The 26,442-nt window shown below is 49.0% G+C and overlaps 2 protein-coding genes across 4 annotated transcripts in view; both read left to right on the top strand.

Moving 5' to 3' along the window:
• The window catches only part of GSK3A (glycogen synthase kinase 3 alpha), a 325,630-nt gene that overhangs the window by 175,268 nt on the left and 123,920 nt on the right, over positions 1-26,442 (top strand). For all 3 annotated transcript variants that reach the window (XM_086933047.1, XM_086933045.1, XM_086933046.1), the window contains exon 10: positions 2,552-2,644. In XM_086933047.1, the coding sequence (XP_086789173.1) occupies positions 2,552-2,644 (93 nt within the window). The remainder of the gene's footprint in view (positions 1-2,551; positions 2,645-26,442) is intronic.
• LOC147706566 (uncharacterized) lies at positions 13,393-24,622 on the top strand. The gene is made up of 2 exons (XM_086929098.1): positions 13,393-16,928; positions 23,198-24,622. Exon 1 carries the CDS (start codon positions 14,911-14,913, stop codon positions 16,177-16,179), a length of 1,269 nt encoding a protein of 422 aa, XP_086785224.1. The 5' UTR covers positions 13,393-14,910; the 3' UTR covers positions 16,180-16,928; positions 23,198-24,622.

Genomic DNA, 26,442 nt, shown 5'->3' with positions numbered 1-26,442 from the left:
CCGCTTCCTACACCACCTAAGGGCTGCTGGGTGCAGGGTGCTTTTGAGCCGTCGGGTGCCCAGTGTTATTAAATAGAAAAGGTAAAAAGGAAACAAAGGCTGCAGACTCGGGGACGGAGATTCTTCAGGTGTCCCACAGCCCCGGGTGCCCTCCTTTGGGGTACTCACCTCTTCTCCAAGATCTCAACTTACCTCCTGCCTCTTCTCCAAGATCCCAACTTACCTCTCTTCGAGAGGTAAGTTGGGATTTTGGAGATGAGGTGAGTACCCCAAAGGATGGCACAGGGGGCTGTGGGGCGCCGGGTGCAGGTGTGTCTTTGGGTGTCGTGAATCTTACCCTCGGCTGGTCGCAGTTGGTGGGGCCCTGGGTTCTGAGGCTGCAGGCGTCGTCCTGGTCGTCGAGGAGGGTCTTTGTCCACTGGTCTTCGGGTCCCAGTCGCTGTGGGAACGTCCTTGTGGTCTTGGATCACTCAGGGCCGGGCTTCGCGGGTGCAGAGTGGTCTGGATTTGGAGTTCCTGGCTGGCACAAGGGGTGTTGCTGTTGGAGCAGAGCCTCTGCTCATGGGAGTCCCAGTCTGTTAGAGGGTCAAGGCAGGCAGGTCTTCCGGGTTGTCCAAGGTTGATGTCGGCAGTAGTCGCCGGGATTTAGCAGTAGCAGTTTCCAGGGTCGACAGGCCGGTAGGGCTGGGACCAAGTCAGTGGGTGTCGTCCTGTTAGCAGCTGCACGGCGGGTCTTCCTCTTATTCTTCTTTCTTCTTTTTGTATCAAGATCTGAGGAAGGAAGGTTCAGGAGCCCCTAAATACTGAATGTAGGAGCGTTACAGGTAGGGTAAGGGCAAATGCAGGGACCAATAGGTTCCTGGGGTGGGTACACCCCCTAGTCTGCTCCTCTCCTGTGGGAGGGGGGCAGGAACCTAGCTGTGATTGGGCAGGGCTCCCCATCTTCAAGATGGCCAGAGCCTGGGGTTGTGCTTCACCTCGCCTCTCCCACCTGAGGGGTGGGGTTGGCACATGCTGGCACACCCTCCTTCCTGATGAAGGGTTTCCCGCCAGAGTGGGGGTCAGAACTGGTGGGGGCCAGGTGGTGGGTACAGCAAATGGTCTGGAGAACTCAGAGGCGGCAGGCCTTTGAAGCTTCCCCCTGCCCATCCTGGGGGAGGTGACCTAGCACCTCGCCCAGGATGTGCATTGTTGCAGGCCCAGGAGAGCGGAGGGCTCTCCACCCAGGGGTCCAGCAACATGTCTGCTGTCTGACAGCCTAGGCAGCCTCAGTCCAGACGTGGATTGTAGGTTAGGTCTCAGGGGGCATCTCTGAGATTCCCTCTGGTGCATTTTACATTAAATCTCACACTGGCATCAGTGAGGGTTTAATGTGCTGAGAAGTTTGATACCAAACTTCTCAGTTTTCAGTGAAGCCATCCTGGTACTGTGGAGTTCGTAATGACGACCTCCCAGCACCATATACTCTTAATGGCAGCACTTCACTTATAGTGCCCAGGAATGGCCCTGGGTACTGTCTGGGAACAGGGCTCATGCTCCTGTGCCCACACCACTGGCATAGGGCATCCCAGCTAGAGGCGTGACTGATGTATGCCAGGGCAGTGGGTTTGTGGGCATGGCACACATGGTTGTGTGCCATGTCGACTCTGTTTAGTTTTGTACTTACCCGCAAACTGCCTTTGCAGGCTGAGTGTCTGTCAGGGTACAGGGCCCTTAAGGGTTTTACAATAAGTGCTGCAGCCCTTAGGGGTCTTCTCTGGTCACCATGCCCTGAGTATCTAGGGTACCATTTACTAGGGACTGACAGGTGGCCAGAGATACCAATTGGGTTTTGTTTCAACATAGCTTTGGGGAAGGAACACTGGCCACCTGATTGACAGGAGCCCAGGGCACGCTCAGTCCAAAGCACATCAGCAGTTTAGCAAAACGTGGGGGCATACCAATGCAAGAAAGATGGTACTTTCTCACAAAACAGAGCTGGCCTTTTCTGCTATAATGAATCTATAAGGTACAATGTTTGTCCTCTTATGCGACTTCTTGTATTAGTTGATAAGGGCATTTCCAAAAACTGAAAAAAGAAAGGCTTAGAAAAATACTAATGCTTGCAAGTTTGTGCTTAAGTATTTTGCTGCCAAAGTTCAAATATTGCTAGTAATGAACCACATATTTGTAAAATGTATTCTTAAATCTTTTCCTCTTACGTTTTGTACTTTCAGTGTTTGTTTTGAGATGTCCTTAACCCCTTCGATGCGGATGACAAAGCCAGCTCGTCATGGGCGTTACCTGCGCTGCGCGCATGACGAGCTGGCTTTGTCACGAAAGCCGCGATTTTGAAATTTCAGCGCGCAGCGGGAAAACCCGCTAGCGCGCATGCGGTTAAGTATCTGCCTATTCCTTTTCCGTGCCCTCTGGGTTTGAGTTGCACTTAGTGAATACCCTACCAACATTTCTATTTTATTGTTAAAATTGGATGAACTCTACTTGGTTCTGCTTTGTGACATGCCTCAAGTTTAATTTCCTCTCATTCTCAGTTTTGTTTCTTCCTATACAGAACTGTCTATCCAGCCTACGCTGAATTCTACCCTCATTCCACCCCATGCGAGAACGCATGCCACCACAGTTGCAGGAACACCCTCCTCTCACGGTATGTGCAGCAAGACCGGCTAACTCTATGGTCATACTTGGTGGTGTGGGATCAACTGTCTTTATATGGCACCAATGTGCACAGCTTTATTACCAGCAAACCTCTTCAGAGGAGGTGGCCTCTAGCAGAGCTGTGGGCCAAGATTATCCTTGCAATTTATTTCCAAGAATTCTAAGGCAATTTCTTGGTGGATTGGGAACAAGAGGCTCTCTGGTAGGAGGTTGATAAAGAAAAGCTACAATTTGCATCTACTCTAATACGGTCACCTTCAGCGTTCTTTTATTTTTGCTTTTAGTTCCTTTTTTCTGTTTCGGTGACGGAGTTTGGACCCCATAGGACAATGGAGTTAACCCCAATAGCTGCCACTTTACGTGAAGATGTCGCTGTACTAGCTTATACAGCTTTACTCTTCATACAATAAGTCTCTTGACGAACTAGTGAACTTTGGACCTTTCCCTCACTTTGATCTTACTATATAGGATACCTTTAAGCCTACAAACCTTAGACATGCGATTTTATCACGCATACTGCTATTGAGGTTAACGCCTTGTCCTATGGGGTCCAAACTTCGTCATATATACTTTTTATTGCTACTGACATGCTGATCATATAGGAGCCCTGACGAAGTTCCCTCTGGCAAAAATCAGGAACCAAACACGTTGGCTGTGAATAAAAAGTAATTTTGGAACTGACCTCGACGTACGTGTAATGACTTTGCAACAAATGCACCTTCCGTTTCCTCTTGTGAATCTGGCTACTACTGACACCTCTGGACAACGGGTGTGGGAAGTGATGGCACCACCCTCTGAATTTTTTGTGCATATGGACTGAATGTGCTTGACCTGGTCTGCCGTTTGCCATTTTCTTGGTGTCTGGATTTAAGCCTGAAGTATAGCAAGCCATACTAAATCGCCAGTTTGTTAAACCTCTTTTCAGACCTCAAGTGGACACAGCCCTTGACAAAAATGAAAAAGGACACTGAGGTAGCGAAATCAATGAAAGCTCTCCAAACTAACACCTATTGTGGTTCTTTTTGTATCCCAATTACAAACAAGTTGCCAAACGGCTACCGCAGTTACCTGTGGGTCACAATTTAAAAATCAGGGACAAGCCTCTACATCTAGAACCTTCTACTGAGAAGATTCAGCGGAAACAATACCCGTTCTTCACATGCCAATAATAATTACTTCTTTACCATTCCCCCAGAACATAGGGTCGTCTGCAATAATTTCTCCACAATTGGAAATAAATCCCAATAGACCAGTGGGTCTTGGACATTATCCAACACTTTATGTCTGGCCTGAGCCAGCGCATGCGCTGCTCGGAGAGACATTTTGTAAGTGAGTTTTCACAGTGCTACCACAGGCTTTTGGTGGCCTCAAGCTTGCGTGCACGTGCGCAGCCGCCATCTGTCTTTCCTCGATCACTTTCGCACGCATCATTTGCTTGTTCTTTACTTTTGCTTTAATCGCGGCACCAGCACTTTACTTTTAACATTGAAAGTAAAGCACAGGTGTTGTGATTATAGCAGAAGTAAAGAAATAGATGTGTTCGAGGCATATGAGCTGCAGATCGTACACTTAGCAATAGATCGCCACCTGGTGTTGGGCTCGGATGATTGCAGGTTGTTGTCTTCTTGGAAGAAGCCTTTGTAGTCACGAGATAGGTGACTCCTCCCTTGGACAATACTGCGCATGGTCATCGACTCCATCCTCCGATTGTTTTTTTCCGCCACTGGGTTCGGATGAAAGTTTTCCGCTCCGGCTAGTAAAGACTTTTTCAGCAACTTTGAAGCGTGAAACTTTATATAAACATTTTCTACATTAAATAGACTTTTCGACATCCGTTAAATTCCGGTGCGTCGGCGAAGGCCGATGGGCCTATCGGCGCCCTACGGCCTATGCCTCATGGACAGAACTCCATTCAAGAGATGCCCGGTATGTCGATCAAAATTCCCCCATATCGACCATCACGAGGTCTGCAACCTCTGTCTATCGCCGGAACACGACTAGTCAACCTGCACAGCCTGTGCCTCCTTCCGATCGAAGACCATTCTGGATCGGAGGGCCCGTCGACACAAGGTGAGATCAGCGCCAGCACCGGAGGCCATCTTTGAGGAGGAGATCGTCTGAGAGGACGTCTCCAGGGACGAGGATCCACTCGAAGATATCTTAGAGGACGAGGCTCCACTCGTCGCCGAGGAAGACTCGCCTGATCTCCAGATCATATCGGGGGCAGAGGACTCTGACGACTCGATTCCATCTCGGCAGCCCGTGAGTACCCCTGCCCCTGCACAACATACACTACCCAAGCCAAAGGCAGCGGTCGGCACTCCGCCCATGGGGCCCAGTCGAGACCGAAATCTACCCTCAGGCCCCGTCTTCAGGCTCGGCTCCGAGGAAAAAGACTACACCTTCCGGTGCCTCGGCACCAAAGAAACCACATGTGCCAATTCCACCTCCTCCATTGGCACCAAAACATCCTTCGACACCGAAGGACTCTTCGACACCGAAGCCAAAACGCCCTTCGGTGCCCAAAGACAAAGACCCTTCGGCACCCACACCAAAAGACACATCAGTGACAAAGCCAAAAACTGTACCGGATCCGAAAGCTTCGACTCCGAAACCTTCCAGTTCCAAAAATAAAGATGGAAAGCCAGAGTCTGGCGCCGCAGGTCCAACGAAACCGGTCTCCACACCGAAATCTCCCAACATCGGTACCAAAGACTCCAAGGCCTGATACAGAGACGCCTAAACCCTCTAACAAGCCGAAACCACCTTCGGCACCGAAAAATTTGCCACGGGACTCGATAACTCCTCCTAAAGCAAAGAACACTAAACAACTCCTATCGCCACTGAAAAAATCGGCGCCGAAGAAGATTGTAGAGGAGGAAGAACTGTTTAGACCAGATCCTAAACATAAAAAGGCCTATATCAATCCAAAAACTGGACATGTGGAAGCAATTCCTTACAAGAAAAGACCAGCAGACACACCACTTCCACCTGTGGTTCCTGCCATAAAGGAGGATTGTGCAACTTCTCCAATGCACCCCTACTCTCCTTCACGTTCTTCCTCTCCTATCCCTCCTTATATTGAACCTATAGCTTCTCCTGTTCAATCTCCTGCATCATCACACTACACTTACGAGGAGTATGATCTAGGTGGGGGAATGACGTACCAGAGCCACATGCATACCCTTTAGATGAGGATGTCAATCCTGAATATCCTAAGGATGACGACATATATGGTTTTCCACCACACAATGTGCCAGACATTCCTGATCCTCCGTACTACCCAACAACACCCTCCCCTCCAGAAGATAGTATTGGGTTTAATCATCTATCAAATAGAGCTGCCCGTTACCATGGAGTTCCAATGCACTCTGATGCCATTGATGAGGATTTTTTACTGGACACATTTGAGCAGTCACAAAGGTCTACACAAAACCTACCCATGATCAAAGGAGTTATTAAACATGCTCCAGATATATTTAAAGACCCGGTACGATGTAGGGTGTTAAATCCCAGAATAGAAAAGAAGTATAGACCAGCACCATCTGATCCAGTCTATATTAAGGGACATCTGCCACTAGACTCTTTGGTAGGGTCTAATGCACGTAAAAGAGCCAATTCCCAGACCTCTGATGACACGCCCCGCCTGCAAAGAATCTAAAGTTATTGATGCGTCAGGGAAACTGATTGCTGAGCAGGGAACAAACATATGGCGCATAGCAAACACACAATCCTTACTCTCACGCTATGACAGGGCTCACTACGACCAACTAGAAAAACTAATGGAGCACCTCCCAGATCAATGCAAAGATCAGGCAGCAGAGCTCTTACAAGAAGGCAAATTAATATCCAATGCCTCAATTAAATGATCACTAGATGTAGCTGACACAGCATCCAGAGCAGTCAACACTAGTGTCGTACTCGGACGTCATGCGTGGTTACGCATTTCAGGTTTCAAACCAGAGGTTCAGACTACCATCTTCAACCAGCCCTTCAATAAGAACCAGTTGTTCGGGCCGGAAGTAGACAACACGCTAGAAACGATGAAGAAAGACACAGACACAGCTAAGTCTATGGGTGCATTACAATCCACACAGACTAGAAGTTCTTTTCGCCGCTCCTTTTATAGAGGAGGTTCCAAGCAGACCGGCACAGACACAACATCAACTTTTAAGACGCACACATAGACCTCCTCTAGCAAAGGCTACTTTAGAGGAGGATACAGAGGCAACAATAATAAGGAAAAAGGTTGAGGTAATAACAACAACCGCTCCTCTTCCACTCCCAAACAGTGACTTCCCTCTGCCTCCCCAACAGCATTCCACTCCTGTGGGGGGCAGATTATCACAGTTCCTACCTGTCTGGAATTCCATCACAACAGACAGGTGGGTAAGACAGATTTTCCAACATGGCTACTGCCTAGAACTCACAGCAACACCCCAAACATACCACCCAGGCAGCCTCCAATGTCCACAGACCACTGTCCACAGGTAACAGGAAGTTCTAGCACTTCTACAAAAGGATGCTATTCAAGTAGTTCCTTTAGAGGAACGGGGAACAGGAGTTTACTCCCTGTACTTCCTAATTCCCAAGAAGGATGGAACATTCAGACCAATTCTCAACCTCCGGCCCCTCAACCATTACATACAGTCAGATCATTTTCACATGATCCCTTTATAACAAGTACTCCCACTTCTACAACAGGGAGACTTTCTTTCAACACTAGACCTAAAGGACGCCTATTTTCATGTTCCTATACATCCTGCGCACAGGAAGAATCTAAGGTTTGTCATACAAGGACAGCACTATCAGTTCAAAGTCCTTCCATTCGGGGTCACAACAGCACCACAAGTGTTTACAAAGTGCTTAGCAGTAGTAGCAGCACATCTCAGAAGACAACAGATACATGTCTTCCCTTACCTCGACGATTGGCTCATAAAAGCAAAATCGTTCAACCATTGTGTAAAACACACAAAACAAACAATTCAGACATTGCACGACTTAGGGTTTACAATAAACTACACCAAGTCGCACCTAGAGCCTTCGCACGTTCATAAATATCTAGGAGCTACCATAGACACATCTACAGCTCTAGCGTATCCCAGTAAAGCCAGGAAACAGAGCATTCAGACCTTAGTCTCCCTTTTTCAATAGAGACTAATAGGCATGATGGCGTCTTTCATCTTCATAGTTCCCCACGCGAGACTGCAAATGCACCCATTACAAGAATGTCTAGCACAACAGTGGAATCAGGCTCAAGGTCAGCTCACAGACCTGGTGTTGGTAGACAGCCGTACATATCGCTCTCTGCAATGGTGGAACACCAAAAACTTGACAAAGGGACGGCCGTTCCTAGACCCTGTTCCACAGATAGTGCTCACGACAGATGCATCCCATACAGGTTGGGGAGCCCATCTCTTGCATTATACCACACAAGGCCAATGGAACAACCAACAAAGACAGTTCCATATCAACCATCTAGAGCTGCTAGCAATTTTCCTAGCATTCTAAACGTTTCAGGTAAAAGTACGAAACAAAGCTGTCCTAATCTGGACTGACAATATGACAGCCATGTATTATATACAAAAACCGGGGGCGACACACTCTGCAACTGTCCCAGCTTGTACAGAACATTTGGAGATGGGCCATTCCTCAAAACATACACCTGACAGTAGAACACCTTCCAGGAATTCACAATCCGATTGCAGATCTGTTGCCGTCAGTCACAACAGATTCACGAATGGGAGATACACCCACAAGTACTTCAACCATTCTTCCAAATGTGGGGGCATGCACAGATGGATCTGTTTGCCACCCATGAAAATGCAAAATGCCCAACCTTCTCCGCCAGGTTTCCACAACCACGGTTTTAGGGGAATGCAATATGGATGAACTGGTCAGGCAGATTTACGTACGCTTTTCCGCCTCTCCCACTCATTCCACTAGTAGTACGCAAGCTCAGACAACTGTCTCTCAAACTAATACTAGTGGCTCCCACAAAGGGCACGTCGGCCATGGTTCACCACACTACTAGATCTCTCACTGGTTCCACATCAGAAATTATGGCTCACGCCATCCCTGTTAAAACAGAACCATGGAGATATAAGACACCCAGAACCAAGCCAACTGAATTTGGCGATCTGGCTCCTGAAGTCTTAGAGTTCGGTTACTTAAACCTACCACCAGACTGTATGAACATAATTAAAGAAGCTAGAAGACCCACTACCAGAGCATGCTATGCCGCTAAGTGGAAAAGATTTGCAATATATTGTAACAATAATCACATTGATCCACTGGATGTTATTTGCTACCTTCTATAACTACAAAGGTCCAATTTGGCTTACTCTTCCATACGCCTGCATCTGGCAGCAATTGCAGCCTATTTACAGACTAGGCAACATCTATCTCTCTTTAGAGCACCTGCAATCAAAGCATTTATGGAAGGATTAAAACTAATAATCCCACCTCGGTTACCGCCTGCTCCAGTATGGAACCCAAATGTGGTCCTTACAAGACTTATGGGACCCCCTTTCGAGCCTTTACACAAGTGTGAATTGCAATTCCTAACATGGAAAACTGCTTTCCTTGTTGCCATCACCTCTCAGAAGAGTTAGTGAAATACAAGCATTCACAATACAAGAGCCATTTTTTCAGATACATCCTAACAAAGTGGTTCTTAGGCCCAATCCTAAATTCCTGCCAAAAGTTATTACTCCTTTTCACCTTAACCAATCAGTAGAGCTACCAGTGTTTTTTCAAAAACCGGACTCTGTTGCAGAAAGGGCTTTACACACCGTAGATGTTAGAAGAGCTCTGTTATACTACACAGACCGGACTAAATCCTTCAGAAAGACAAAACTATTTGTATCTTTCTCTCCCCCACACAAAGGCAATCCCATCTCTAAAGGAGGAATTGCCAGATGGATTGTAAAGTGTATACAAATATCACTATCAAAAAATTAAGTGTACACTAACGGTTCCTCCTAGAGCGCACTCCACTCGCAAACTAGGAGCCTCTATGGCTTTCTTAGGAAATATACCACTAGAGGACATATGCAAGGCAGCAACATGGTCTACAATACACATTTTCACTAAACACTATTGTGGTGATGTGAAAGCCAAGCAGCAAGCTGCAGTAGGCCAAGCTGTCCTTAGAACACTATTTCAGTATGCTGCAACTGATACAAGCGACCACCGCTAGGGGAGACACTGCTGCACAATCGATGCTAAGTGTACGATCTGCAGCTCATATGCCTCGAACGGAAAATGCTGCTTACCAGTATGCATCTGTTCTTGGCATGTAGAGCTGCAGAAACCTACATGCCCTCCCGCCTCCCCGGGACTTGTATCCGTTCCAGTACTCATCTTACTTAGATGCACACGCATGGACATCCTTTCTCTTTACTTCTACTAACTCCATTTCCCATCATGGCGAAAAACAATCTGAGGGTGGAGTTGATGACCATGCGCAGTATTGTCTCAGGGAGGAGTCACCTATGTCGTGACTACAAAGACTTCTTCCAAGAAGACAACAACCTGCAATCATCCGAGCCCAACACCAGGTGGCGATCTATTGCTAAGTGTACAACTCTGCAGCTCTACATGCCAAGAACAGATGCATACTGGTAAGTAGCATTTTCCTTGTTTCTATTTCTTTACTTTTGCTATAATCGCAGCACCCGCGCTTTACTTTTAACATTAAAAGTTTGGGAGTTTGTCGTTACGAACTTCACAGCACCATAATGGCTACATTGAAGACTGGGAAGTTTGGTATCAAACTTCTCAACACATTAAACCCACACTGATGCCAGTGTAGGATTTAATGTAAAATTCACCACAGAGGACATCTTAGAGATGCCCCCTGAAACTCTACCAACCACCATTGACCTGATTGCCTAGGCTGCCACCACCAGACATGTTTCTGGACCCCTGTGTCGAGAGCTTGCTGCTCTCTGGGGCCTGAAACAAGGCACATCCTGGGACGAAGTGCCAAGCTTCCTCCCCCAGGATGGGCAGGTTTCACGAAGGAAAAGCTTCAAAGGAATTCCGCCTTTGTGAGCCTCTCCAGATCATTTGCTGCTTTCAGCAACTGGTCCCCACTTGTTTTGTCCCCCCCCCCCCACACACTTTGGGCTGGAGAACCGGCGGGAAAATCAAGTGAGGTAGAGAGGTGTGCCAACCTCTGCCAACTCCACCCCTAAGGTGGGGGAGACTAGGTGAAGCACAACCTTGAGTCGACGCCATCTTGAGGATGGAGGACCCAGCCAACCAGGGACAGGCTCCTGCCCCCCTCCCACTGAAGAGTGACAGAATAGGGGGGTGTACCCACTCCAGGGAAGGGACCCATTGGTCCCTGCCTTTTACCTATCTGTAACGCCCATAAAATTAGTATTTTGGGGCACCCTAAACCTTCCTTCCTCCGATCCAGCAACCACAAGAAAGCAGGAGAAGCCATGCAGAGCTAATAGGACGACGCTCACTGAGTTGGCCACAGCCCTACAGGTCTGTCTCCCCTCGAACCTGCAAAACCCTGGTGTGCCCAGCAGCCACAACCTCAAAAACCCCGGAGGACTTGCCTACCTTCACTTTCCAAGCTGTTTTTCCTGTGAACACCAGACGTGTTTAAACTGCAGCTTCTGGTGCCAGCTAGGAACCGCAAATCCAGCCCACTCTGCACCCGCCGAACCTGGCTAGAGTGGAAAAATACCACAAGGAGGTCCCCCGCGATCCTGACCCGAGATGCAAGACCCCTGACCTGGCTCCAGATGACTCAATCCAGAGGCTCTCAACCCCCCTACCGCGACCAGAGCGGGTAAGAAAATCCAAAGTCCCAAGGCATCCCTGCACCCTACACCCCACTGCCTTGTGTGCCTAACCCAGCGGTGCCTAACCAAACCTCAACATCCCTACTTACCCCTAGAAGTGGTGGTCGCTCCTGGGAGACCTCGTCCCCGAGCCTGCAGTATTTCTTAGTCCCGAATAATCTCCATTGAAATCAACAGGGCACCTGACCTCAAAACCGCACTCTGCACCTGGCAGCCCTAGTGCCGCTGAGGGTGCCCCTTTTGTGCTAACTTGGTTACCAACTTGCCCTGAGCTTAACCCTAGGAGCTTTGCTCCCACAACCCTGTGGCCTGCTTGCCAGCAGCCCCCAACCGAAGTGCCCCCCCCCCCCCCCCCCCCTATCCTCCATAGGATAACATTGGGCCCCAACACTCAGCACCCAGCCACCCGAGTGCCGCTGAGGGTGTAACAGTGCATCACTGGCCCTGGAGGACCCCTGAGTCTTACCCCAGAGCCCTAACTCAAGACAGATTACTTACCTCAAAACCGATAACCTATTTTTCCTCATAGAATAACATTGACACTTTTTCTCCGAAAAAGTTTGTCGACTTTTGAAAACTAAGAATATTCCTTAAAAACCACAGAAATAACACATTTTCTCAACTGTTTTCAGGAAATGTCCCAGTGCTGAATCTAGGTATCCAGCACGGAGTAAGAAAAGTAATGTTATAGTAGCTTAACTGCAAATTGCATTTCCTTCCATAGGATAAAATTGGTGATTCCATTAGAAAGTTTCTAAGTGTCAACTTTTGAAGTAAGAGAATATTCTTTAAACATCTAACTAACTAAAATGCAGTTTCCCAACTGTTTTCAGGAAATGCCCCGGTGCTGAATCTAGGATCTAGCACTGTTAGTAAAAGTAATCCGAAAAATAATTTAATTGCATTTTACTGAAAAAGCCTATTGATTCATATGTACTGAGTCTACTAAGTTTGTGCATTGCATTGCAACCCCTGTAAACTCAAATTGGTACAAAGTCCTACTATATTTTGAAAGTATTCAACAGCATCTTGTAGCTGAAAAGTATTTATATGCTTACCTGCACCAGTACAGTATCTTTTTTATACAAAAACAATTGGTCTAGAGATCATTTCTTGATTGTGTGAATTCATTTGCTGACTGAGTGTGTACATCAAATGCTTTACACTGTCCTCTAATACTGCCTTACTGCTCGACCAAGCTACCACTTTCGAGAGTAAGGTTCTATCTAACTTTAACATCTGCCAAACCTCTGGAGACCCTTGGACTCTGTACACACTGTACCTCACCTTGGTGCAATATATATAGAGCCAGTTTCTTGCAAACGGTACAATAGATTCTTATTGTAAGCCCACCCAACTGTTTCTTCTGTGAATCTCTCTGAGAGAACATGAGGAAGCATGAGTGACTAGGTGAAAAGTATTATATTGTTTCCACAAGTTTGAGAAATCAGGGTTTGTTGTGTTCTGAGGTAGCCAAAAACTAATCCCTCTGATAAAAGGAGATTCTAGTGGCACTGTGAGCTAGCTAATGCAAAACGAGGCTAACATGCTTGGGGTGCAGAGTCAGTCTGCCACCAGACACAGTGTATGTTATCCAAAAGCGCATGTCCTGGCTGAGGGTAGTATAGGAACTACACTACATGGCGCCACCGTTTGGTTTGGTACTTATTTAACAGTAAAATTCGAGTAGCTCAGTCGTGCTTATTCTCAGAGACCCCTACTCACAAAAACCAGACGCGTCTAGAGTGGCTGGGCACAAAAACTCCGCCACAGCTGAGTAGGCGAGATATCCTATTTTTGCAGCGTGAATCTTTCTGGATTCACTATGCTGTGCATTATTCCGTGGTCTGGTGGTTGGGTCCGGAATCGTAGTCTTTTCTTTGTTTTTTTTTTTTCTTTCTTTTTTGTAGCCCAGGTGGGCGTCGACGTCCCACCTTTTGGTGTCCGTCCAGTGACATCGGCATGCTTCCTGCGGAAGCTCCCACCCTTGGGCGCCATCTTCAGATTTTTTTTTTTCTGCCGTTGGGTCTGGATCGTTCCCGAGAGGGCTCCAGAGATTTGGAGAAAAGAGAAGCCAAAAGCCAAGTTTTGGAAAGAAAAGAGAAGACTAGGTGAGACTACATCAGCGAAGGGGACGACTAAGGAAGAGGATCTTTGAAGAATGCGCAATCAGGGGGCCCCCTGAATGCAAGAGATGGACAACACACCATTCAAATTCTGCAAGAAATGCCTTTACACCGAAGACCCTTCGTGTGAGAGAGAGGCAAAGGAGAGCTAACTTCGCCATGCAGGGCAAAGGTCAGGCACCGCGACCGACGAGGAGGAGTACGTCGCCGAAGAAGACTGCGGCTACACGGTCATAGAGACCGGTAATACGAAGACTCCAGAAAAGGTAGGAGACTCGACACCCCAAAAAGCCCCAAAAGACTCGACCGTCTGCCCAAGACTCTCGAAAAAACGAGGGCAAGTCCCCGAAAGCGCCGACGCTGAATGAAGTCATCAAGAACGCAGCATCAGCGTTCAGAGTAAAACTCGAAGAGGAACAGCCTAAGGCGGATTTCCTCGTGGAAACTCTGCTTCCCATACAAACTAGGAGCCAGTACCTGCCAATGCTCGAAAGCATCAAAGGACAAGGCCGAGAGGCCTTCAAAGAACCTGCGACTTGTAAACCCGTCACACTCAGGACGGAGAAGAAGTACAAACACTCCCCCAAGGACCCACCCTACATCCAGGGAACGGTTACTGCAGACTCAATCATTGCTGCAACTGCAAGGAAAAGTTTCAATGTCCCGACGTCAGGACCACCTCCAGACAAGGAGAGCAGAAGGATGGACCTGACAGGGAGAAAGATCGAGAGGAATGCCGCAACGCACTTGCGCATGGCCAATTCCAACGCCCTGCTGAACATGCATCAATACCAGATCCTGAACTAACTGGGCCAGTTAATCAAACACCTCCCACAAGAATACCAGTAAAGAGCTACGCACCTGGTAGAGGAGGGGAAGAACGTGGCGAATTTATACCTAAAAACAGCACTGGACGGTGCAGACACAGCCAGCAGACTTATGATGCTGAGCATCACGGAAAGGAGACCAGCCTGGCTCAGAATATCTGGTTTTAAACCAGAGGTGCAACACAATATCCTGAACACCCCGTTCAACGGTGAGACACTGTTCGGCGCACCAGTGGACGAAAAGCTCACCCAGTCGAAAAAGGACAAAGACACCGAAAGATCCATGGGGGGCCTTGCAGTTCAGGGTAAATAAGAGGAACCCTGTCACGGAGACCAAACTGGAGAGGGGAAACCAGCTGGGGACTTGGCACCAGGCTTTCCACCAGACCCACCAGGGCGACACCCAGACGCAACAAGGCCAGCAAAAACAACACTGGCAATACCAACAGAGGGGCCAGTCCTTTCGCGGGAAGGGGAATGGACGTGGAAACAACAGAAGAGGTGGACAAGAACCCACCTCCAAGTGACTCTGCCACACTACCAGTGCACACCCTTTCAAAAACTCCACGGGTGGAGCACAGATACAACAAAGAGGAGTGGCTCGGACTAAACATCCAAGAGCACGTAACACCGGTGGGAGGAAGACTGAACCTTTTCTTCCAGGAGTGGAAGGAAATAACTACAGACAGATGGTTTCTCAACACCATACAGTACGGCTACTGCATAGAGTTGGAAAGAACCCCACCAAACAAAAAATCAAAAAGGAGCAGTAGCAAAGAAGGAACTAGAGCTACTTCAAAGGGAAGCACAAGAACTCCTGCAGAAGGAGGCTATCGAGCTTGTACCTTCCATGGAGAGGAACAAGGGGGTGTACTCTACGTACTTCCTGGTGCCAAAGGTAGACAAAACAATGAGACCCTTCCTGGACCTAAGGTTCCTCAACAAATACATAAAAACCCAAAAATTCAAAATGACGTCCCTGCAAGAGGTCCTTCCACAGATACAAGGCGGAGACTTCATGGTCACCATAGACCTCAAAGATGCCTACCTGCACATCCCAATGAACAGGCGACACAAACATCTGCTAAGATTTCTCATCAACACAGATCACTATCAATTCACGACACTGGCATTCGAACTGAAATCCGCACCACGGGTATTCACAAAGTGCCTTGCAGCAGTCGCAGCACACTTAAGGAGGGAAGGGATACACGTATACCCTTACCTGGACGACTGGCTAATAAAGGCAAGGTCATACAAGACATGCAAACGGCACGCACAGCGAGTGACGGACACGCTGATGGCCCTGGGTTTTTCCATCGACTGAGGAAAATCCTCAATAAACCCAGAACAAGTAAAAAATGTTCCTGGGTGCACAGATCAACACCGTACAGGAGAAGGTGTTCCCCCAGCGAGAAGAGAACGCAGGCGTTGTTGAAAGAGGCACACCTCTACCAGAAGGGGTGTGCTCTGACAGTGAGGACGGCGAGCAAGATGATGGCCTCATGCATACACATAGTGCCAAATGTACAACTCCACATGAGACCACTCCAGGAGTGGCGACCGGACCAATGGTCACAAGCTACAGGTTGTTGGGAGGATCTGGTGGTTGTAACGCACGCAGTGCACAAGGAGATATCATGGTGGAACAAAGGAAACATAACAAGGGGGAAGCCTCTAACACCACCAATACCAACTGTGACCATCACCAGACTCATCCCAGAAGGGAAAGGGGAGCACACATGAATAAACTCAGGGTGAGGGGTCTGTGGACACAAACAGATGCGGTCAAACCCATTAATTACCTGGAACTAAAGACCGTTTTCCTCGCACTAAAGGCATTCCAGACGAAGCTGTACAACCAAACCGTGTTGATCCAGACAGACAACACAACAGTGATGTTCTACATAAACAAGCAGGGAGGGATACAATCAGCCCCGCTGTCAGAACTAGCGCAGGAAATATGGAGATGGGCCATCCCACTGAAAATAGACCTACTGGCTATTCACCTGGCAGGGAAGGACAACGTGGAAGCGGACTGGCTAAGCAGACCGACATCGGCTTCACACGAATGGGAGCTCAATGCCCAAGAGACAAGGAGACTGTTCGCAGGTTAGGAACACCATCTGGGAACACCATCGATAGACCTATTTGCAACACACCAGAATGCAAAATGCCAGCACTTCGCATCCAGGCAACCAGGGGAAGGGTCACAGGGGAATGCCCTATGGATAAGCTGGTCAAAGACATTTGCTTACGCTTTTCCGCCGATCCCCCTGATGCACAAGGTACTCAGCAAGTGCAGGACGAGCAACATGACCCTTATACTGGTGGTACCACAGTGGGCCAGACAGACCTGGTACTCGCAGATTATGGAGATGAGACAGACTGCACCACACAGATTTGGGAGAAGGAAAGACCTACTCTCCTTGCAGAACGGAGAGGTGTTGCATCCAGAACCGGAAAGTCTCAGCCTGGCTCCTGAGGACATAGAGGTTCGAGGCATGTGGGCTGCTGAATTCATATCTGTGCATAGATCGCCGCCTAGTGTTGGGTCCGGATGATTGCACATTGTTGTCCTGGAAGAGTCTTCGAAGTATCACGAGATAGGTGGCTCCTCCCCTGGACTACAGTGCGCATGGGCATCGCCTCCATCCCCAGATTGTTTTTTTCCGCCATTGGGTTCGGATGTGTTTCGGTTCCCTCTTCGGAACCGATAGTAGTTTACGTTTCTACTTGAGACCAAAAGGTCTATAGGCTGGGCGTCGGTATTGTTTCGTTCGGGTTATCTTCTCAGCTCCGAACGCTCTCTGCCCTCCTCGTGCTCTCGGCGCGGACGGGCCTACTCGACGCTCAAAGTTCCTATCATGGAACGGACTCTGTTCAAGAAGTGCCCGGTGTGCACTTCCAAGTATTCACTCCTCGACGTGCACCCTGTGTGCAACAAGTGTTTATCACCGGACCATGACGAGACCAGGTGTATGGCCTGCTCAAAGTTCCGGTGCAAGAAGACCCTAAAGCATCGTCGGGCCGCTCGGCTCCAGGCCCAGTTGGCGGCGCCCCCTGCGACCCTGCCGGACAACATCTTTGAAGGTTTTGAGGTTTCGGACTCTAACCCTGCGTCGGAGGAAGAAAACTACGGCGCAGAGGATGAGGAATTTTATGAAGCCGGCGACGAGGTAGGGGACGACGATGAGGCCATTGCCACCGTGGGGGATAGCTCGGAGGAAGAGCACCCCCAAACTGACTCAGGGGTCAATCCCCAACACACGGCCCAGGTCGAGGGATCGCCTTCGGGCCTTACCCAAGACCTTGCTAATAGTCCAACTGCCCCGCCTCTCGGCCCGGCCACGGACATTTCGGATGAGCCACTCCTGTTGAAGAAAACGAAAGTGAAGCCATCGGGATCCACGCAGTCTGTTTCGAAACCGAAAGTGAAAGCTCCACTGGTGGTGCAGAGGGCTCAGGAGGTGTCAACACCTAAGACAATCAAGATGGCCGACTTGAAGAGCCACGCCAAGATGGCCGACCCCAAGGCCTCGGGGTCGACGCCGAAGGCAAAGGTGCCAGACGCGGCTGCGTCGGCGCCGAAGATGGTCGGGGTCGACGACCCAAAAAAGGCTCAGAAGAAGCGCCAAGGCGATTCCAAGGCTCCGGCTGTACCGGCTCCGACCGTCGGAACCAAGGATGGCGCGGTTTCGACTCCGAAGACGCTGCCCCCGGCAGACTCTGCTCCCGACTCAAGGGGAGCGCACAAGCAAGTCAAGCCCTCTCCGACATTAGCGAAGAAGGTGGTTGAATCCCTCCAACGGATTCGAAGCGCTGAGGTTCCCGAGCCGGAGGGAGTGAAGCCGAAGCCCGCATCGAAGCCGGCGAAGGCGCAGACGCCTATTCGCTACACCCTGCCGCCAAAATCGGCGCCGAAGGCCTTCGCTCCGAAGCAGGGGGCGGACGTGCCCTCGAAAGAGACATCGACGTCCAAGGCAGCGTTGGGGGTGTCGAAGCCTCGGCTCCAGCCACTCGCAGAGGAAGAGCGCCGAGAGGTCTTCATCTACGCCAATACTGGGAAATTGTCCCTCCTCAAAAGAAAAATCACCACGGAACCGGTGCTAGAGCATTTTCGGATTCCTCTTAAGAACAAGGACTCGACGGGTGCTTCAGACCCTATGGAGCCTTCGTCTCCCACACATGTGGAACGTTCTCCAACGTGTTCTAATGCGGGGGAAGGTGAAGATGAGGAGGGGGACGGGTACAACTATCCGGCGTACTCGGATCCGGAGGAGGAACATGGACCTTGGTCTGCCGGAGCCGACCCAGACGACCCGCAATCGGGTCAGGAACCGCAGCTATTTGCGGCAAAGACCTCACCGACGGAGGACTCGGCGGCCTTCAACGCTCTACTCGAGAGAGCTGCGGCTAACCACGATGTCGAGCTTCACTCAGACCCGGTGGATGTGGACTTTTTATTTGACACTTTCTCAGTAGCCGAAAAGTCGGTCAAAACACTGCCAATGCTTAAGGGGTGCTCAAACACGCAACGGAGGTCTTCAAGGAGCCCACCCGGGCAGATGTCATCAACCCTCGCATTGACAGAAAATATAAGGCAGCGCCCTCGGATCCAACATACATCAAGGGACACTTGCCTCTGGACTCGTTGGTTGTATCTAACGCTCGGAAGAGGGCGAACTCGCAAACCACTGGTGACGCTCCTCCCCCAGACAAAGAGTCCAAAATCTTCGAGGCCTCTGGGAAACGAATTGCTGCACAGGCAGCTAACATTTGGAGAATCTCAAACACACAGGCCCTACTTGCACGCTATGATAGGGCTCATTATGACACCTTAGAATCACTACTGCAACACTTGCCTGACCAGTACAAGGAGGCAGGAGAAATGCTGATTCAGGAGGGAAAGCTCATTACAAACGCATCCATAAAATGTGCGCTGGATGTGGCCGATACAGCCTCCAGGGCAATCAACACCAGTGTGTTGCTTAGACGGCATGCTTGGCTTAGAATTTCAGGGTTCAAGCCCGATATTCAAACAACAATACTGAACCAATCAGTTAATCCTGACCACCTGTTTGGCCCTGAGGTGGATGCGACGCTGGAAAAAATGAAAAAAGATACTGACACTGCCAAGTCTATGGGGGCCCTCCAGTCTCAGCAGTTTCGGAGCGGTTCCTTTCGCCGCTCCACTTCCAGAGGCACCTCAAGGGGTCAGGCATCGCAGTCCACCCAGTATTACAAAAGTAACACCCCAACCTCATACAACACCAAGAGTAGAGGTGGCTACAGAGGCAATAACGTCATGGGCAGGGGACGTGGAAACAACCGCTCCAGGTCCACCACCGCCAACAAACAGTGACGTCTTGTCACTGCCCCCCGACCATACAACACCGGTCGGGGGGAGACTCCAGCAGTTCCTGCCCGCGTGGAAATCCATCACCACGGACAGGTGGGTCAAGTCTCTTATCCAGTACGGTTACTGTCTGGAACTTACTTCCATTCCACCAAACATACCCCCAAGAAGCCGTCCTATGTCCGGCGAGCACTTGACCTTGTTGCAGCAGGAAGTCCTAGTCATGCTGCAAAAAGGGGCAATAGAGCTCGTCCCGTTGCAGGAAAGGGGAACAGGGGTTTACTCCCTTTATTTTCTAATCCCCAAAAAGGACGGATCCCTCAGGCCCATCCTGGACCTCAGGCCCCTCAACTGGTACATTCTCTCGGAGCACTTCCATATGCTCACGTTACAGCAAGTACTCCCTCTGCTTCAGCAGGGGGACTTCCTGGCTACGCTGGATCTGAAAGATGCATATTTTCATATCCCACTGCACCCTTCCCACAGGAAGTATCTCAGATTCACAATTCAAGACCAGCATTACCAGTTAAGGGTTCTGCCGTTCGGGGTCACCACGGCGCCGAGGGTATTTACAAAGTGCCTGGCGACTGTGGCAGCGCATCTCCGGCGCCAGAACATCCATGTCTACCCCTACCTGGACGACTGGCTCATTCAAGCAAAGACAGAACTACAGTGCGTCCACCATGTGTCACGCACCATTCATCTCCTGCACGATCTGGGATTCTCTCTGAACTACCCAAAGTCCCATCTCCAGCCCGCCCACGTGCGACAGTATCTGGGCGCGACTATCAACACTCTGGCAGCCACTGCGCAGCCAAATTCAGTGAGAATCGCCAGTATCCAGGCGTTAATCCAACGATTCAGACCCCAACACTCGCTTCCAGCGAAGGTGTTTATGCAGTTGATAGGCATGATGGCCTCCTGCATCTCCATCTCCATCGTCCCGCACGCAAGACTACATATGCGTCCGCTTCAGGAGTGCTTGGCACGTCAGTGGACTCAGGCTCATGGGCAACTGACAGACCTAGTGTTGGTGAGCGGTCGGGCGTACAACTCTCTGCATTGGTGGAATCCACAAAACCTTTGCAAGGGCCGACCGTTCCAGGAGCCTGTGCCACAGATTATCCTGACGACGGACGCCTCTCTCCAGGGATGGGGAGCGCATGTACTCCAGTACACGGTGCAGGGACTATGGACACTACAGCAAAGGAAGATGCACATCAATGTGTTGGAACTGATGGCAGTCTTCATGGCCTTAAAGGCGTTCAAAGTACATCTGTGCAACAAGGTCGTGTTGATCCGGACGGACAACATGACGGCCATGTACTACATCCAGAAGCAGGGAGGCACACACTCTCCACAGCTGTCTCATCTGGCTCAGAGCATGTGGAAGTGGGCCATTCAGAGGAACATCTTCCTCATGGCAGAGCATCTCCCGGGCAAGGACAATCAGATGGCGGATCTGCTCAGCAGGCACAGCCATCAAATGCACGAGTGGGAGATACATCCATCAGTACTCCAACCGTACTTCCAAAAGTGGGGTCATCCAGAGATAGACCTGTTCGCCACGCGAGAGAACGCAAAATGCCAAAGCTTCGCCGCCAGGTTCCCACACCCGCAATCACAGGGCAATGCGATGTGGATGAACTGGTCAGGCAGATTTGCGTACGCTTTTCCCCCCAGCACCCCTGATACCGCTGGTGGCACGCAAGCTCAGGCAGCACTCGATGACTCTCATCCTGGTTGCTCCAACGTGGGCTCGCCAACCATGGTACACCACGTTTCTGGAACTCTCCGTGGTACCGCATCAGAGGCTTCATCTCACCCCCAGCCTTCTGACGCAGAGCCATGGCGACATTCAGCACCCAGATCCGCAACAGCTCAACCTGGCGATCTGGCTCCTGAAGTCCTAGAGTTTGGCTACCTCAATCTTCCTCCCGATTGCATGGACATCATTCGAGAGGCAAGAAAGCCCACTACTAGAGCTTGTTATGCGGCTAAATGGAAGAGGTTTGTCATCTACTGTGTTAACCACAATATTGACCCGTTAGATGCTTCCATTCAAAACATCATTTGTTACCTGTTCCACCTGTATCAATGCAATTTGGCGTACTCTTCCATCCGCATTCACCTGTCTGCTATGGCAGCATACCTCCAGAATAGGCAACACCTGTCGCTCTTTAAGGTCCCTGCGATCAAGGCTTTTTTGGAAATACTCAAGAGAGTCATTCCACCAAGGACACCACCAGCTCCAGATTGGAACCTCAATGTGGTTCTTACAAGACTGATGGGTCCTCCCTTCGAGCCACTGCACTCTTGTGAGCTTCAGTTCCTAACTTGGAAGGTTGCGTTCTTAGTAGCAATCACATCGCTACGGAGGGTTAGCGAGCTGCAGGCGCTCACCATCCAAGAACCTTTCTTCCATGTACACGCTAACAGGGTTGTGCTCCGCACTAACCCTAAATTCTTACCCAAGGTTGTATCTCAATTCCATATAAACCAGACAATTGAGTTGCCAGTGTTTTTCCAGAACCCAGAGACGCTGGCGGAGCGGATGCTCCACACCCTTGACGTTAAGAGAGCCTTGATGTACTATGTAGACAGGACAAAAGATTTTCGCAAAACCAAGCAGCTCTTCGTTGCTTTTGCCACACACCACAAGGGAAACGCTATCTCCAAAGCTGGGATCGCTAGGTGGATAGTGAAATGCATTCAGATCTGTTACGCTAAAGCTAAACGCACTCTCACAATTCCACCAAGAGCGCACTCCACTAGAAAGTTGGGGGCCTCTATGGCTTTCCTAGGTAACATTCCCTTAGAAGATATTTGTAGAGCAGCTACTTGGTCAACCACACATACTTTCACAAAGCATTATTGTGTAGATGTGCACTCTAAACAGCAGGCAGCTGTTGGCCAGGCTGTTCTCAAAACGCTTTTTCAAACGGCTGCAGCTGGCACGGGCGGCCGCCGCTAATGGAGGGACTGCTATGTATTCTATGCACAGATATGAATTCAGCAGCCCACATGCCTCGAACTGCAAATGCTACTTACCAGTATGCATCTGTTCTTGGCATGTAGGGCTGCTGACATTCATATCGCCCACCCTCCTCCCCGGCGCCTGTAGCAGCTGCAGCATTCATTTACATATATTTATATGCTCTTAGCATGGGCATCACTCACATACTTCACTCCATCTCTGCCAATGGCTAAAAACAATCTGGGGATGGAGGCGATGCCCATGCGCACTGTAGTCCAGGGGAGGAGCCACCTATCTCGTGATACTTCGAAGACTCTTCCAGGACAACAATGTGCAATCATCCGGACCCAACACTAGGCGGCGATCTATGCACAGATATGAATGTCAGCAGCCCTACATGCCAAGAACAGATGCATATTGGTAAGTAGCATTTGCATTCGCACACCTTAAATTACCTGAGAGCACCCTGAAGGTGCTTCGAGAGGCAAGAAGACCTAGCACGCGGAAGTGCTGTGTGGCCAAATGGAAGAGGTTCACACTAGGGTGCAGAAAGGAAAAACTGCACAACAAGATGACAAGACTCAACAGTGCTAAAATACCTCACGCACCTGCTAGAGGCTAAGCTGAGCTCATCCTCGCTAAGGGTACACCTGGCAGCCATAGTCGCTTACACTATAGGAGAGACAGGGAAAAGCTTTTTTACTTCACAGATTGTAAAAAGATTCTTGGAAGGTGCAAAGAGGATCGCACCGCCAAAGAGGTTACCAGCACCCGCGTGGAACCTCAACCTAGTACTGACGGAACTCATGAAAGCGCCCTTTGAACCGATCCATAAAGCATCCCTACAAATGCTAACTTTCAAAACAGCTTTCCTAGTGGCAATCACCTCGCTACGCAGGGTGAGCGAGCTACAGGCGTTAACGCTACAAGAACCCTACATACAAATTCAGAACGATAGGGTGGTGATGAGAACGGACCCACACTTTATGCCAAAGGTGGTGTTTAAGTTCCACATCAACCAAACTATTCAAATACCTAGTTTCTTCCAGAAACTAACGACAAACGCAGAAAGGGCACTGCACACTCTGGTCGCCAGATGTGCAGTCATGCACTACATAGAAAGAACTAAGAAATACAGAAAAACAAAAAAAAATTGTTGTCATTCCCAGACAGTTTCATGGGATAAGCAGTTACCAAGGGGACAATTGCACGATGGATTGCACAAGCAATACAATTCTGCCACAAGCAAGCTGGGCAAGAACTAGCGACCAGGAAAAAGGGAGCAACAATAGCCTTCCTGGCTAACACTCCCATTCAGGACATATGCCTGGCTGCAACATGGGCCTCTGCACAGGTTCACAAAACACTACTGTGTGGACATACAGATGAACAAAGAAGCACAAGTAGGACAAAGTGCTTCAACACATATTTGAAACCCAAAGCTCATCTTCCACCCAACCGCCAAAATGATAACAAACCGCTACAAAGTCTATGTACAGCAGCATAGTGAATCAAGAAAGATTCATGCTGCAAAACTAATAGTTTCTTACCTGTCTGTGTAGTTTTGCTGCTTGAAGATCTTTCTGGATTCACTAGCGAACCCACCCTCCTCCGCCAGAAAGATGAAACTGGAGAAAGAGGTGGTAAAAACGGGGAAAAGACTTAACAGACTTTTGAAGGAAAAAGCGGTGAAACAAAATATTAAAGCATTGCCTTACTATTCGGAAACGGAACACAAACTGGAAAAAAAGAATCCGAAGATGGCGCCCAAGTGTGGGAGCTTCCGCAGGAAGCATGCCAACGTCACCGGAAGGACACCAAAAAGTGGGACGTCGACGCCCACCTGGGCTACGAAAAAAACAAAGAAAAGACTACGATTCCGGACCCAACCACCAGACCACCGAATAATGCACAGCATAGTGAATCCAGAAAATTTTCAAGCTGCAAAACTGCACCGACAGGTAAACTATTCGTTATTGGCTGTTGGTTAATCAAGCTTGAAGGACAATTTTCCCAAAATTGTGCATACAACCTTATCTTAAATTTCCTTGGACAGTTATTCCGTGTCTTAAACACTGTCTTTCGATAACGGAGATTTAAACTCAATAAACTAGGCACTCAATCAGTCTGAAGACAATGCCAATGCAATACAGATTGCAGCCAATGTAAGACACACTGACAGTTAAACTACTCAAAAATGGGTTACCATCCAGAGGAGGTGTAGTAATATTTGTGATGGAGGCACATGAAGATTTCCAAACAGGGGTATTCTATTCCTGGGTTACATTCCCAGCAGCAAATGCTGTAACAAACACCTTTCAATATTACTTGCATGAAGAGACTCCAGCGGTCTGCACTCTGTTTGAGGACATTGAAATTCCGCTTACCTACCAGGAAAAACTTTTCAGGTTTAATGGCACCCTACCCCCACGTTACAAGCGCAAGGCTTGGTCCTGTAGGAAGACAAGGAGCAACATGGCCGATATTAGCAACCTATGCACATCATCCTGACACTGACACAATGCCACTTGATGAACTGCTTGTTCAACACAGAGTTGCTAAAACGTTACAGAAACATGACAAACCTCGTCTTGAGGACACTAGCAGTCCAGCCAACAGTAATTACACCAAATACAGCTCCTACACCGAGCACAGGTACTAACATTACCCCACAAACCTTACACGTGGTAATGGGCAAAGTGCCCACAAAACGTGAACAAATTACTTTCCGGGTAGCTCAGTAAATAACTCAGTTAGAAGCAGTATTTCCAAATACAACACCATTTGAAAAACACAATGTTAACAATCTGCTTACCCATGGGGATTACACCACAGTTAGAGGATTGTACCTCTAGGGGTACAGTCTTTGTTGCCATATATACCAGAACTCATGGTATTCCTTCATTAGCAGTAATGCCAGATGTATGAAGACAAATACAAAACGAGTACGGAGCAGAACCTGCCCTAAACTTAGGGATGAAGTTAAGTAACTACGACCAGGTATCAGCCATAATACTAGCGAACATTAAGGGGAAGCAGCATCACTGGCAATCTGCCAACGCCTATAGGAGTTCTCTTCATTTGAACAGGAGAATGAACTACACAAAATAAATGAAACTGCATATGCAGAGTTAGACAGGAATAGTTTTGGGGGGAAAGCTTTAAAACCTCAACTACAGGGCAGTCCTGAGAAGGACACTTCTAAGCAGACACCTACTTCTAAAAAGAAGTGAGATGATAAAGAAAAGTTTGAGGCATTTGGGCTGCTGAATTCATATCTGTGCATAGATCGCCGCCTAGTGTTGGGTCCGGATGATTGCACATTGTTGTCCTGGAAGAGTCTTCGAAGTATCACGAAATAGGTGGCTCCTCCCCTGGACTACAGTGCGCATGGGCATCCTCTCCATCCTCAGATTGTTTTTTTCCGCCATTGGGTTCGGATGTAATTTCTTGACTGAAGTTCGGAATCGATATAGAAACTTTTTGACAAGGCCAAAAGGCCTTCTAAGCGTCGGTATTGTCTTTCTATCGGTGCCGGGTACTAGTTCCAGTTCTTTGAGCTGGACGTCGAAGGCCGCAAGGCTTTTTCAACACCGGAGACCCGATCGACGACCGACGATGGAACGGAGCCCGTTCAAACGATGCCCCGTTTGCAACTCTAAATACCCTCACA

This window comes from Lissotriton vulgaris, chromosome 7 (genome assembly GCF_964263255.1).
Source record: "Lissotriton vulgaris chromosome 7, aLisVul1.2, whole genome shotgun sequence".
In the NCBI taxonomy this organism is placed as follows: domain Eukaryota; kingdom Metazoa; phylum Chordata; class Amphibia; order Caudata; family Salamandridae; genus Lissotriton; species Lissotriton vulgaris.
Note: the sequence above shows the minus strand (reverse complement) of the source record. Positions and strands in the feature narration are given on the sequence as shown.

Bases quoted from the DNA above. Each gene is read 5' to 3' on its own strand.
- LOC147706566 (XM_086929098.1), top strand. From the start codon at position 14,911: ATGGACGTGGAAACAACAGAAGAGGTGGACAAGAACCCACCTCCAAGT.